At 38.8% G+C, this 14,151-nt stretch overlaps 1 protein-coding gene across 1 annotated transcript in view; it reads left to right on the top strand.

Annotated features, from left to right (window-relative positions):
* Window positions 1–14,151, top strand: part of slc8a1b (solute carrier family 8 member 1b) — a 123,631-nt gene that overhangs the window by 84,480 nt on the left and 25,000 nt on the right. The window contains 2 exon segments of the mRNA XM_054599996.1: window positions 182–288; window positions 13,915–14,060. Of these exon segments, the coding sequence (XP_054455971.1) occupies window positions 182–288; window positions 13,915–14,060 (253 nt within the window).

Below are 14,151 nucleotides of genomic sequence, written 5' to 3' on the forward strand. Positions count from 1 at the left end.
TATCTGATAGTTTAAAATGCTCCTCACGTTTTGAGGTTTAGATGCTTGTGGGAAAACCAAACGCTGCTCTTTTCTGTTTCCTCTTGATTTCCTACTTTCCAGTCTGTCCTTTCCTCACTTTTCTGCCTTCTCTTTTCCCCTCGTCTCCTCCTCCTTCCTCCCCCCTTTCCTCCCTCCTCAGTAAAATCATCAATGTGAGAATAATCGACGACGAGGAGTACGAGAAGAACAAGACCTTCTACGTGGAGATCGCAGAGCCTCGCCTGGTGGAGAGCAACGACACCAAAGGTCAGGACGGGGGTGAACCTCGTGACCCTTGACCCCCGTGACCCCACAGTGACCCCCCCCCCCACATTGCAGACGCTGCATGTTCTGGACACGCGGAGGAGGAGATTTTGATTTACCTCCCGTACCTCCTGATGTGACAGTGAGCATGCAGCAGGTTGTGGATCACCTCATCTCACCACATCCACGACTCCACCTCGTGTGTGTGTGTGTGTGTGTGTGTGTGTGTGTGTGTGTGTGTGTGTGTGTGTGTGTGTGTGTGTGTGTGTGTGGTTTTGGTGTACATACCTTGCCATGTTGTCTGTTCACCATGCATGCATTCACCACCTCCCTCTATGTGTGTGTGTGTACGTGTGTGTCCCTTACAGGAAGAGCATAACCATTAGGATCTTAGACCGGGAGGAGTACAATAAGCAGTCCTCCTTCTACGTTCTGCTCCAAAACCCCGAATGGCTACGCAGCAGGAAGGAACGGACAGGTGTGACAGCCAATCGGCTCTGAGAATGCTCTTTATCAGGTGTTGGGGGAAATCCTGAATCAACAGGCCGAACACACGTTGATTATTTTAGCTCGCAAAGATTATTCACATGAAATATTTGTGTTGTTTTTCCAACGAGAAGAAAAAACAATATGGCCGCTCAGATTACAAATGTGTCCTATTTCTAACTACATTCACTTACCTACTGTATGCACATTAGAAAATATATTTGTGGGTGTTTATCGACCCTTAACCACCATTATGCAATGCAAAAGAAAATAAAAGAGGAACTTGTCAGGACTAGAAACAATCTACCGTACTGTTTATGGTTGTTAAACAGCTCCAGGAAGACTTCAGAAAGCAAAAAATGACTATTGTCACTTTGTTCAAAGTTTAATACGTGAACCTTAAGGTTGCCGTTTGATAGTGCCGTATTAGATAATCGATAGAAAACTTTCCTGATAATGCTTCATTGTGAACAACAAGCTATCGTTAGCTGTTAGCTTTTAGCATCCGGTGGGCACCACAGTCCCTCTCACCCAAAGAGACCAATTTGTAGTAAATTTAAAATGTGTGCACGTTTATTTCCTGTTGCATTGTGTATGTGAACGACACCAGCTGACAGGAAGCAAACATGGACCCAAGCTGTTGCCTGGCAACACAATTCCATTGATTCAAGTTATATCGTTAGCATAATGTGTTCAAATGTAATTAAGCTTTTGTAGAGAAACTTGAAGCGGAAGAAGCACAAAAAAATCGCAATTAAGGGATTAGCATTGAATAGGGCATTGAGAATAGTGGAAAGTTACTGCTATTTGTATCAACTACTACATTTCTGGTATTTTGATATCCTTAGTTAAGTGTGTTAATTTCTTGAATAACAAAAGCACACTCCAAAGATTAGTGTAGTATATATTATATAAAGTAGTGTATTATTGGGACAGAGTGAAGAGAATCAATTACAAAAACCAAAACTCCACCAATATATAAATTAAAGTTGAAACAATAACGCTAACACTGTTTAATCTCTAAGAAGTGCAATAAAGAAATGCCAGAAAAATGGAGGCAAAGAACTGAGAGAAATAGGACATTACTGTTTAGAGCACATCACAGAGTAGGTGTGATGGACTTTATGCAATTTTAATCATATTTACTTTATGCAAACCTAATCTGATAGCAGAGACAAGAGCACTTTAAAGTTGGCGAGGGAGGAAAAGCTCTTAACAACTGGCAACGCTGGGAGGAATAAAACCAAAGCAGAGTTCATATTCCTGAAGTGATAAAACTCTGCTGCTGATGTTTTAACGGCCTGTTGATCTGGGATTCAGGGCGAACTCACACAGGAGCCGTTTCTGCTGCTCCACTCTCGTTTACTTCCTCCTTTTTCTTCTTCTGCTTCTCCTCAGAGGTTTGTTCAGATAAACTCAGTGGGAATCACACCTGTCCTCTTCCTTTCCTTACCTCCTCCTCCTCTTCCTCCCCGTTCTCTCGTTTCCCTCTGATCCACTAAAGAGCTTTTTATGCTGCCAGATCTGTTCTGGTGTTTGAAAATGTCCCCTATTGTGGATTACTGGCACAAAAAAAAGACATACAGAGATAATATTCAGGAGGGTGTTCACTGTGAGTTTGGTGTGAATGGCATTTAATTCCCTTCAGGCTACAAAAGTCAAAGTATGACTTTTATTTCTTTTTTTATGTCCCGTGGGTCGTTTAAACCCTTCATAGCACCGACGAGTCGATGCAGATTTTTATGCAAATAGCATTTAAAAAGACATCGACTGTGTTTACATTCACAATAATATTCCTTTATTACTGTGAATGTAAAACGGAATATTCCCTTTGGATAATCAAATTCTGCCTTATTCTGAACAGCATTTTCACATTAATACATATGTAATGTGTGATTCTTTTGACATGTTTACAGCACATTCAGAATAATGTCTTGATTTGGGTTTTTATGGCAGTTTTAGACGGCACAACCTTTTACGTCTTCTTTAAAATTATGACAGACTTGGATATGAAAAGGTTTTTTGGGGGAAGTGCAAATATCACAACGCAGGTCTTTTCAAGAAGATGCTTTGAGGGATATAAATATGTGGTCGAATAATTCAGCAACCAGAGAAAACACCTATTTTGAAGACTGTATGTTGAAGAGAATATTAGTGGAATATTCATTTTTATTAGCTTTGTAAAAAGCTAATTAGGAGTATTGTCTTCTTCAGAATAAGGGCAAAAACCCAAATATTTGGTGCATCTAAACGTAGTCAGTATACTTATGACAAAACCACTGCTATTACCAATGGTGTTATGGATGTTAGAGGTTTAATGCAACATTTTTAACAAGTCTGGAATGTTTTCTTTAAAGCAGCATATGTACAGAAAAGTAAAACATGGAAAGATTCAACATTAGAAAGATTTGACAAAGCACCAAAAACACTGAAAGGTGAAAATAATCTTATTTATGAGATTAAAAAACAAACAAAACAACTTTTAGAAACCCCAAAGGTTTAACTGAAGAATGCATTGTCACTGAGCTGAATTTAGCTTCGCTTATGACATGTTAATGTTTTGGAAAAACAATTTTCAAATTTTCAAAGAAAGTTGTCCCGTCTCCATAAGATTCCAAATATAATCTTTCAAGATAATAAATCCTAAATTATGATAAAAGAGAGATAAAGCGTAAAATGTCTTCAGTCTGAATCTTATATCAAACAAAGCCTTTCCTCTTCATGGAGACCGTTAAACCTGCATATGTTTAATGGTTGTTATGCAGTTATGGAACACATCATTGTCAAATAGATTGTTTAAATGAGGCACTATGGTGGTTATGGTTTCAGATATAATGTGTGTGTGTCTTCAGTCACATGCTCCATCTGTTCATCTGTTTATCATCTCCTCTTCTGGTACCTTCTACTGTATAATACAAAGCTGTACAAACACTTATTACCCTTCAAACTCAGACAAATGTGCATTCAGCAATATTTGTGATGTTAACTTGGAAGCAAACAGCAACAGAATGCATATTAATGTGAGAAGTAAAGCAGCAAAGCACAGTGTTGTTTTCTAAAGGGGTTTATGCCCTTAAACTCTACTGGATACACTCATTAAAAGTGGCTCTATCTCTGTGTCACACACACACACACACACACACACACACACACACACACACACACACACACACACACACACACACACACACACTGAGTGGTGCTGTTAATGTCAGTGTGTGTTTACGGGGCTTTAGCAGCGTTTATAGTGATGAGGGGATCAAAGACGAGGGCTGGATCTCACATTATCACAGTCAGGAGATCAAACACACCTCCGGGACACACACACTCACACTAAAACACACACACACACTAAAACACACACACACACACACACACACACAGCGGTCTGCAGTGGGTTTGTGTTTAATGAGCTGATGTGTTGGGTTTCTCTGTTCTAAATCAGCCCTGAACAGATATTTATGTCCCTTTATGACTGTTTTTATATATATATATATATATATATATATATATATATATTTCATTCCAGAGAGAGAGAGAGAGAGAGAGAGAGAGAGAGAGATTAATATTCTAATTTAACCCTCCCAATATCCCATAATTTCCCAAAGGTAACCCGTTCCTCACAAAATAGTATGGAGAAATTATTTGGCGAGATTTTATTTTGGTACAAAACGCATGTGTAACATTTTTAATTCAAGAATCTACACTAACAATAACAGTTATTTATAATCTAAAGATCTTTAATCCAAGCCCATGCTGCTGGAAGTAATTTGAGTAATATTAAAAGTGTTAAATATCTAACTAGATGTTTTGAACTTACGGTATATAGGAAAGCAACATTTTCTGAACTTATCAATTCAAAAGTGATTTAACAGTCTTGTAAATACAATTTTCATTTTACATAAATACATATATATATTTAATTTACACTCACTATAACATAATGAAAATGGAATAAAAAATAAAATTTTCCTTGTTATATTCTTTACTTGTTTTACCTGACATTTCTCACCTTTAAGCGGTGATAAGATATGATAAGATAAGAAAGACTTTTATTAATCTCAAATGAAATTCTTGTGCAAGACTTTCAATAAGATTACAACAAGAGAATAACAAAAAACAATCGGATAACAATATAAACATATATGAACACTAGATAACAATTATTTAATGTAAAATAAATAATACCATACTAAATAGAATAAATAAACTAAAAAATAAACTAAAAGAGTAAAAATAAACGACAACAACAAAGATTATATATAAGATTAATAATATAAAGTCATACGTACACCAGTGCCCTATAGAGACTAAAATATAAAGTAATAATGAGCATGATATTGAAATAAAAGTAAAAAATGATATGAGCAAATAAGTTATGCATTTGTCTCACCTAAAGTCTTTTCTTTGGGGTCTGATAAAGGTTATCCACTTTGACCTTATATAAGTCAATTTGTCCTGATATTCTCTGAGGGAATATGTCAGATTTGATTTCCATCCAGGCTTTAAAAGAGGGAGCTTGAGGCTTTAGGTTTTCTTACATGCATCCTGCAGAATCCTCATGAGAGTTAAAAGATATTGCATAAGGGACCTGAAGGTGATAGTGGTTCTGAAGTCTGACAGATATTCTGCAGAACCAACGTATATGATACGAATGAAAAGGAGTGTTTCATCTGTTTTACATACTTTGGTTTTGAAGCAGAGACATAATGACAGTCTGTTGTTTTTCATGTTTTCTCTTCCTCGTTCTGTATTCGTGTTTACAAAAAGGCTTAGTGTGAATTAACGTTGATTTTTCTCAATGCTGAATATTTGGCCCGCCTCCACATGTTTTTCAAATAGTCTTTTAAGCATCCTGCTCCAGAGACAGCAGCTGAAAGACCCACAAAAAACAGTAACGTGGATTCATGTGAGAACCGTGCCCTCAGAAAACAGGGAACGTATGAGTCAGCTTTTCTTATTATTTCCCGTTTCATCTTCCAAACCGGTACACTTCATAAGAGAAGAGCCTCTGAGCTGCAGATAAAAGATTCATATTCTCTTTCCCTGTTCTTGTTTATGCTGTTTTAATTTGCATTGCTTTATTTCTCTGTAAGCAGCAGAGGTTTGACAGGATTGATGTTCTGACTAAACAAGCAGCAGATCTGACATCTGCTCTGCCGACACGAGGAGCAAACAGTTAGAGAAGATGTGGAGGGAAACGGTGCAGTTCAGTCTGTTCTCTTGTAGCTGTTTGACTCTCTGAGAACAGGAGGAGCGAGGCTTTGAGCAGATGAATGATAGTCTGAGACGTCATGCAGCTTAAAATGTACATTTACATTATCCAGAGTGACTTTAACAGAGTGAGAACTACCTTTTTAAGAACTTTGACAACAATTGAAGTGTCTTATTTTTTCTTTCCAATTGGCTTATTTGTCATCTTAACTAAAAAAATGAAAACAATGAAACCAAAATCAGTAATAAGCTGTTTCAGAGAATGATAATATCCAAAAGGTTCTCACTCCAAACTTGGTCAGTGTCCCTACTCTTAATACTATGACTCTTTAAGTTCCCCTCATAAGTTTTGGACATGTCAGGAATGTCGTGTCAGTTTACGCTCATTTATTGCATAGTGTCCTTTCAAAATAAACTTCCAAAGTAGCTTTACTTTGTTTTTTTAGATTTACTTGTTTAGGTTTAGGAAATAATCATGGTTTTGAGTTAAAATTCTGGCATTAGTTAAGTTACGCGGGTTACACAATAAAATGAAGGGGAAATAAGTCAAAGTTGATTTAGTTTCACATGAGACATGAACTGCGGTCTCCTGTGTGAAAGTCCTGTTTTTGTTTGACCCGTCTTTCCAGCCCTCCCTCCCTCATACTGAGACTTTCCTCTCTTGAAACTGCTTCAGGCGCTCTTGATTGTCTAATTATGACATTAATGCGTTTACGTTGGAGCCTGGTGAGTCTCATACAGACACTGAAGGATTCCTCGTGTTTTAAACATAGAAGGACATTAGCAAAGCCTCGGTATGTGACCAGTCTTTACTGGTTCTAATATCCGTGTCCCTTTAATGTACATTATACCCATCTTCTCCACAAATAATTCAGCAGCTGCTCCGACTTCTCATTTGTTCAGGATAGAAAGAAAAAAGAGCGTTTGATTTACTTTTCCATTAACCTATTTCATCCTGATCTATTTCTGGATCGCAGTCTTTCCGTCGTGTCCTAGAACGACAAAGAACGCCATTTCAACAAACCTCCAGAGAGCAGGCGTGAACTTTTATCCAGCTTCGGTTTTGTTTGTGCAGGTGGAGCCAGACATCTAATATTTGCTGGTTGAGGGAATGCATGCTGGATTATTCGTCTTTAAAAGAAATAAGAAGCGTCTCTGACTCCCTCTGAGGGTGATCTAAACAGGAGGTTTCTATTTTTCTGGGGGTGAAAGCTGGATTCACTGGAGGCTTCAGTCGTTCCCAGATGACCCCGTGATATTGCAGGTTCTTTTGAGCAGCCTCGGGGCTGACGGGAGGCGGAGGAGAGTTCACTGCCTCCTGTGAACCTCCGTCAGTCACCGGGGGGGAACAGAGCTGAGAGGGAAACCAGCTGAAAACACAGAGCGCCCTGCAGAGGGCCACACACACACACACACACACACACACACACACACACACACACACACACACACACACACACATCAAACATGCACACACAATACACACTCGCAGAGCAACATGTGACCACATGTATGTTCCTGTGACTGAATACATGCAACTACATTTTGTCCTCTAATCCTCCTTTTCTCTGCCCTGTTTGTGTGTGTGTGTTCAGTTATGCAATAATAAATACAATATCTATTAACCCTGGCATTAAGACAGACACATACTGTATAGAAGTGGACAGGAAGTGAACAGGAAGTGACCATATATGGACTGAGGAGGAGTGACGTAGAGACGCCGTATACGTCTCTGGTGTCGACCTGTCAATCAGTGTGTAGCCCCGCCCTAAAGCATCCCCTGCTTTATGGTCTGTTTGACTCTAAATGGAGCATCATTTACTAAATGAACATCATGCTGTATTGAAGAAGACTTGAAACTAGAGATTGAGACCATAAACTCATGTTTACAATGTTTACTGAGGGAATAAATCAAGAGAGAAGTAGAGTCATTTTCTCATAGACTTCTATACAACCAGAGGAGTCGCCCCCTGGTGGACAGGAGAGAGAATGCAGCTTTAACACATGAAGCTTTGACTTCACTCGGCAGAAACAGACATTGCAATACAGAAATACAGAATAAATTACACACTAAACCTTCCAGATTTCCTAAAACCATTAAAACTAACCCATCCTCCCCAGTCAATATGGGGAAATTAGATTAGATTGGATTTGAATTCAATAAACTACATCACCAGTAGCAGTTATTTATCATTTATCATGTTTAAATCCCAGTCCATGCTGCTGGAATTCTGCTGCCAAGATTTGAGATATCTAAACTGCTAAATATCTAAAAAGATGTTTTACACATGTATACATAGAAAAGTAATATTTTATGAACTTAGACAGAAGAAGTGATTATTTGAAATATTTATTTAAAATCATTTTTTCAGCATTTACAGCGTTTTAAATTCGGACTTTTCAATATAAAAGCATTTCTTAATAAAGCCAAAACTACATAAACTTATAGGAGACATGATTATCGGTGTGTCTCCATGTTTAGTTCAATCATATAGAATATTCTTTACATTATCTGTAATGTACAAACTCATTGGAGCCTCTGTTATGATGTGAAACAATAAACATCATCAGCGATACATTTTAATGAGCTGTTTATACATTACATTACATTACATTACAGTCATTTAGCAGACGCTTTTATAGAGTTTCATTAAGCCTCACATTAATCTGAGCAAATCACCAAACAATGTAAATGAATTTATTTATATCTTTATTACAGTAATAAACATTTACATTAGCAACGAATGCTGAATGTTGTTTAGTTTATTCTATTGGTGTAATTTATGATTATCGTAAATATACAAGATGATGCATAGAATATTGTATTGATTAGATTTATCAACTCGATCGGGACTTGGCTGTTGTTCTTCCTCCTCTTCCTCCTCCTTCTCATGCTTCTCTCCTCTTCCTCATCTACTTCCTCCATTTTATTCTTTTTTCCTTTATTTTCTTGTTTCTTTCGCTCTCCCCACCGTCCTCCTCTCCTCCCTCTTCTCCTTCTCATTGTATATTCCTTCCACACATCCTCTCTTCTCCTCTTCCTCTTCTTACTCCTTATCTACCTTCATCCCTCTCTCCTATATCCTCACCACCTCCTCCTTCTCATTCCTCTCCTCCTCTCCTCCCCCTGTGGACCGAAAAGAAAAGTTAAAACTTCAACTTGTCTTTTCTCCTCCTGCTCCTATTCTGTCTCCTCCGATGGGACTCTCTAAAAAGTGTGACAGCTCCTCCTCCTCCTCCTCCTCCTCCTCCTCCTCATCCTCCCCTGCTGTTCTGTCTAATCCCATCAACCACCGGGCCTCCTCCTGTCTTCTTTCTCCTTCCATCTGCTCGTCTCCTCCATGTCATGATGCACAAGTTACTCCCCTCTGCTCCTCCTTTTTTCTTTATATGTTGACACTTTGCAGCGATGCCTCCCCCTCTCCTCCCCCTCTCCTCATCTTCTGCCTCCTCTGATGGAAACTGAATCCATCAGACATGACAGGGTGTAAAAATCCTCTCCTCTCTGTCGAAGTTCCTTTTCTCTTTTACCCCTTTTTCCTCCACCTCTCCTGCACTCCTTCGTCCTCCTCTCTCTCCTCTCTCTGTCATCTCACATCACTTCTGTGGAGCTAGGGGCTCTATCAAAGCATGACAAGGTGTGAAAACACCCCCCCCACACACACACACACACAGACACACACAGACACACACAAACACACACACTCTTGTCAGCAAATATTGACCTGCGCTTCATCCTAGACACACTTCCTGAGTGAAAAAAAGGATAACAAAACTCAATATTTCATTTAAAAAAATGAAGTACATTGCATGTGTTCAACTTCTAAATGAGCACTGTGCTTAAACATAATTTAATTAATTTTGAAGTCATTATCTTTAAGTCAGACAACTTAAAGCTACTATGAAAAACGTTCATATATGTTGATTTTGGCGCCCCCCGTGGACGAAAGCGGTAGTGTTACCGAGCACCAGATTCCCTTTAGAAAACCTCTCATTTTGGTGCAGCAGAACCTTTGTTGTGCCTATTTTAAGATACAGTAGACATAGTTATTAGGAGTAAATCTATTGAAAAATGCCCAATTTGAAAGTATATGATATTGCTGAATTCCTGAATTTAGACATTACAACAATCTTTTGGTGTCTGTACATTGTTACCTCTACTAGTAAGGCTGGATTTAAGGGGGAAGATATGCTAGAAAATGATTAATTCGTACGACTTGTTGTGTTAGTATCTGTTCTAAAAGGCCTTTCTCGAGGGCCCTTCAGACATGGGGATAATGGCGTACATTTGACTTTGTTCTACACAAGAAAAAGGTCCAGAAATAGTTGAGTAAAGTATAAAAAAGAAGACTTTGTAAACGTTAGCTCTACTCTTACTCAAAACATTGGACCAATTGCTGTGTGAATTCGGTGTCAATGTAAGATTGTTGGTTTCAGGAAGTTACAGAAATGTCAAGACACTGAACCCCAATTCCAGCTGTGGGAGGTTGTGGGAGGTTTGGGTTTCAGTTCTGATCGAGTGTAACAGATCGAGTTGTTCAGGCTGTTCTCATCGAGAAATAATGCACCGTAATTCATAGATAAAATGAATGAATAAGTCATCCATTTAAGCTTTCTCCTCATGTAGAACAAGTAGGGAGTCGATGTAGTCGATGCATCTGAAACACATGTCTAATAAAGACAAATAACGAACCTCCATCATGTCTTCAAACTGGAAAAAAGACGCCTGTTCAGACTACGATTCTCACAGAACTGACTTGTTTTTCTAAACCGCTGAAATGTTTGTTTTTTCAGTGTCTGTAAATTCAGACAGGAGAAACAAAAAGAAGGGAAGTAAACTAATGATTTAGTGATGAGGACCGGTATATAAGAATGAAAGACAAGGTGCTCATTGAGGAGGAATGGACTAGAAATCTAATCCCATCTTTGGCGGTCGCTGAGTGAAAATGAACAAAATGAATAAAATGCTTTTTGTCAGATTCTTCTGGTGGGTCGCTGAATAGAAACTAGATCAGGAAAGAGACGCAGAGACAAAGAGGATGAGCTGACAGAAGGTGGATGAAAGGCAAAATAAAGATTAAGAAAGGAGGAGAAGGAGTTAGAAACAGTTATGTAACACAGAGCCGAGGTAGATTATGTCCTGCTGCCTGTTTAAAGACACAGTACACGCAGCTATTAGAAAAAACAGAAAAAATACCCAATTTAAATTCCTCCTGTATTCAGATATATTAGTTATGTTTGTGTGTGTGAGCTCTGGTTAAAAGGCACATTCACTTAATTCAATTGAGCTTCAGAGGAGCAGAGAGACGGGGAAAAAGATCAAAATGATAAACGGTGCAGACAGCAGCTTTGGCAGGAAGCAGCATGTCGCCCTGCAACATTAAGCCTCAGTCAGGTCCATTCACACACACACACACACACACACACACACACACACACACACACACACACACACACACACACACACACACACACACACACACACAGAGGGAAGGAGGCTAACAAGGATACGGAGCGGTCATGTTCATCCCACATGATCTAGTTCATTAAATCTCCATTACATAATGTGTAACAGTGTGTTTGTGAAATTGAATTCATTGTGAATTCATGTTTATTAAAGAGAAACCATGAAGAGCATTTTGGAGATAATACTTAAAGGCAGCTTAAAAGGAATACTTCAACCCAGAAGTCAGATTCCTTCTTGAAGAAAGCTTTGCTTTTCTCTCATGACTCCACGATGAACGGAGAATCCAAAAACATATAGTAGCAAAACCATATCAGTCATACACCATTCTAAGTCTTGTTTATGCAGTCGTATGCTCCCTACTTCATTTGCAAATTTTATTTTGGAAAGACTGTAACATGTAACAAGCGGAAATTGACACGTTTTGCTGGATTTTTGTAAGAAAAGCGCACAAAAATGAGGAGTAACTTTTTAAAGGGTATACGTGCATCTTCAGTATTTAAACACTTCAGACCTAGTTTGAGACTGTTTGCGTTGTTATCTTTGAAGTTTCCAAAACAATTCAGAAACTAAACAATTTAACACAATTAAAGGACAACTTCTAATATGTGAAATAAACAAAAAGAACAATATGGACACAGAGCAGCAGCAGCTTGAATGTATTGCTCACACACAAAATAGACCAAACGCAGACCTCAACCTGGTGATGTTGTACATTTAATAATAAAGGTATAATAAATAAGTAAATCACTGTTTAAATTGCACAGATTATTTTTATTTTATGCCCAGTGGAAACCAGTTTAATGGATGGATTTATCACCAGGTACCAGTTTAAAGTCAAACATAGAGTTTAAAGTTAAATTAGGAAGGAAACGTTAGCATGAAAGCTAATAATCCAGCATAAACCAAACATGTAAAAATATACATTTCTCTCCGCTTTTTTTGGTACGGACATTTTTCATAAAGGAGAGGACATGATTTAAAGAGTGAGTGAGAGAGTGAGTGAGTGAGAGAGTGAGTGAGAGAGAGTGAGAGAGATATAAGCTCCGTCCTGCAGCTCCTCTGAGGGGAACAAATGACCAATGAGCTGAAGCCGTCTCACAATGAGCTGCTCTTTAATGGAAGGAACCAACATGGAGAACCGATTACCCACGGAAGATTTGATCATGGCCTCTTTCTCTCTCTCTCTCTCTCTCTCTCGCTCCGTCTCTTTGATCTCAGCAGTGAGTTCAGGCTCTACAGTGAATCTCAATTACTGACACACACCATAAAGAAAAGAAAGAGGAGAGAGAGAGAGAGAGAGGGTGTGAGTGAGGAACAGCGATAATGAGACGAAGTGTTTTCATTCAGTAATGCTGAACAGTGTAAACCTAATTATATGAATTGAAACCACAGAAGTGTCTAGATATTAATTTAACACAAAGGTGGAAGCTAGAAGTGGGAATTAAATCAGTTCAGTTAAAAGAACACTGATGAGAGGAGCTCATCGGTTAAAAGCTACAAATGAAGATTTGGCAAAAGTCAGTTCAGTTTTGAAGAATTATATGGACACTGTACGCCAGAGTTTTAAAGAATTGCACAGCCATTACATCATTACACTTAAAAATGTTTAATTCCCTTATTGCTGTTGGATCCATGACATCTAAGAGTTATCGTTTTTAATAAAAACCTCTAGTCCGACTCTGATGAACGTGAAGAGATGATGCATCGTTTGTTCCTGCGTCTCTTGTCAACGCGCTCTCATTCCCAAGACCTTTTCAAAATAAACTTTGACAGGAAACAACGTAAAGTTTTAAGCAAAACAAAACCCAACTACTTTGTTAGGTTTAGGAAAAGATCATTGTTTGGGATGAAAAAACGTTTGTCACGAATTTATGTAGGCTACATTACGTAACGTTACATAACCTACATAACATAATTAAGTAGGCTAACTGTAACCTTGATACAACGCTTAACTTAACTTTGGATACACATTGACGTCTGGTTTCACACGGGACATGCACAACGGTCTCCTGGGTGAAATTCTTGCTACTAATCTGACTTCCTGCTTTACTCCTGCAGCCACACAGAGCATCACAGTTTGACAAGAACGTGGTGACAAGAGATGCAAGAACGCACCTGAGAAATTTGAATAAACATTTGTGTTTGGATTAAAAGCGAGCTGCTCATAATGTTCTTCCATTTATAGCAACAATTTCCACTTTACTTCCAATCAACTACTTCCTCTGGCTTTGTTTGCTCTGTCTGAACATTCACTCTCCATTATCTCCAACATTACCAGCATGGTCTGTTTTAATGTTTTAATTGTCTTGTTATTCTTCTGTTTGCTTTAATATGTTTGTACTCAACTCTCCCTGAAAGCAGTCCTGACATTACGTGGGTTATCCTGGAGGAAGTAAATGCTGTCGTCCTGTTCTGACTCTGCCGTTGGTTGTTGTCTTGTGGTGTTTTCTTTTTTTCTCCAGAGGAACAGCTGAAGGAAGAGGAGGAGGAAGAGGAGGCGCTGGCAGGAAAAGATGAAGAGGAGCAGCGCATCGCTGACATGGGCCGTCCGATGCTGGGAGACCACGTCAAGCTGGAGGTCATCATCGAGGAATCCTACGAGTTCAAGGTGAGTGTGTGTGTGTGTGTGTGTGTGTGTGTGTGTGTGTGTGTGTGTGTGTGTGTGTGTGTGTGTGTGTGTGTGTGTGTGTGTGTGTGTG

Source organism: Anoplopoma fimbria, chromosome 6, assembly GCF_027596085.1.
Source record: "Anoplopoma fimbria isolate UVic2021 breed Golden Eagle Sablefish chromosome 6, Afim_UVic_2022, whole genome shotgun sequence".
Taxonomy (NCBI): domain Eukaryota; kingdom Metazoa; phylum Chordata; class Actinopteri; order Perciformes; family Anoplopomatidae; genus Anoplopoma; species Anoplopoma fimbria.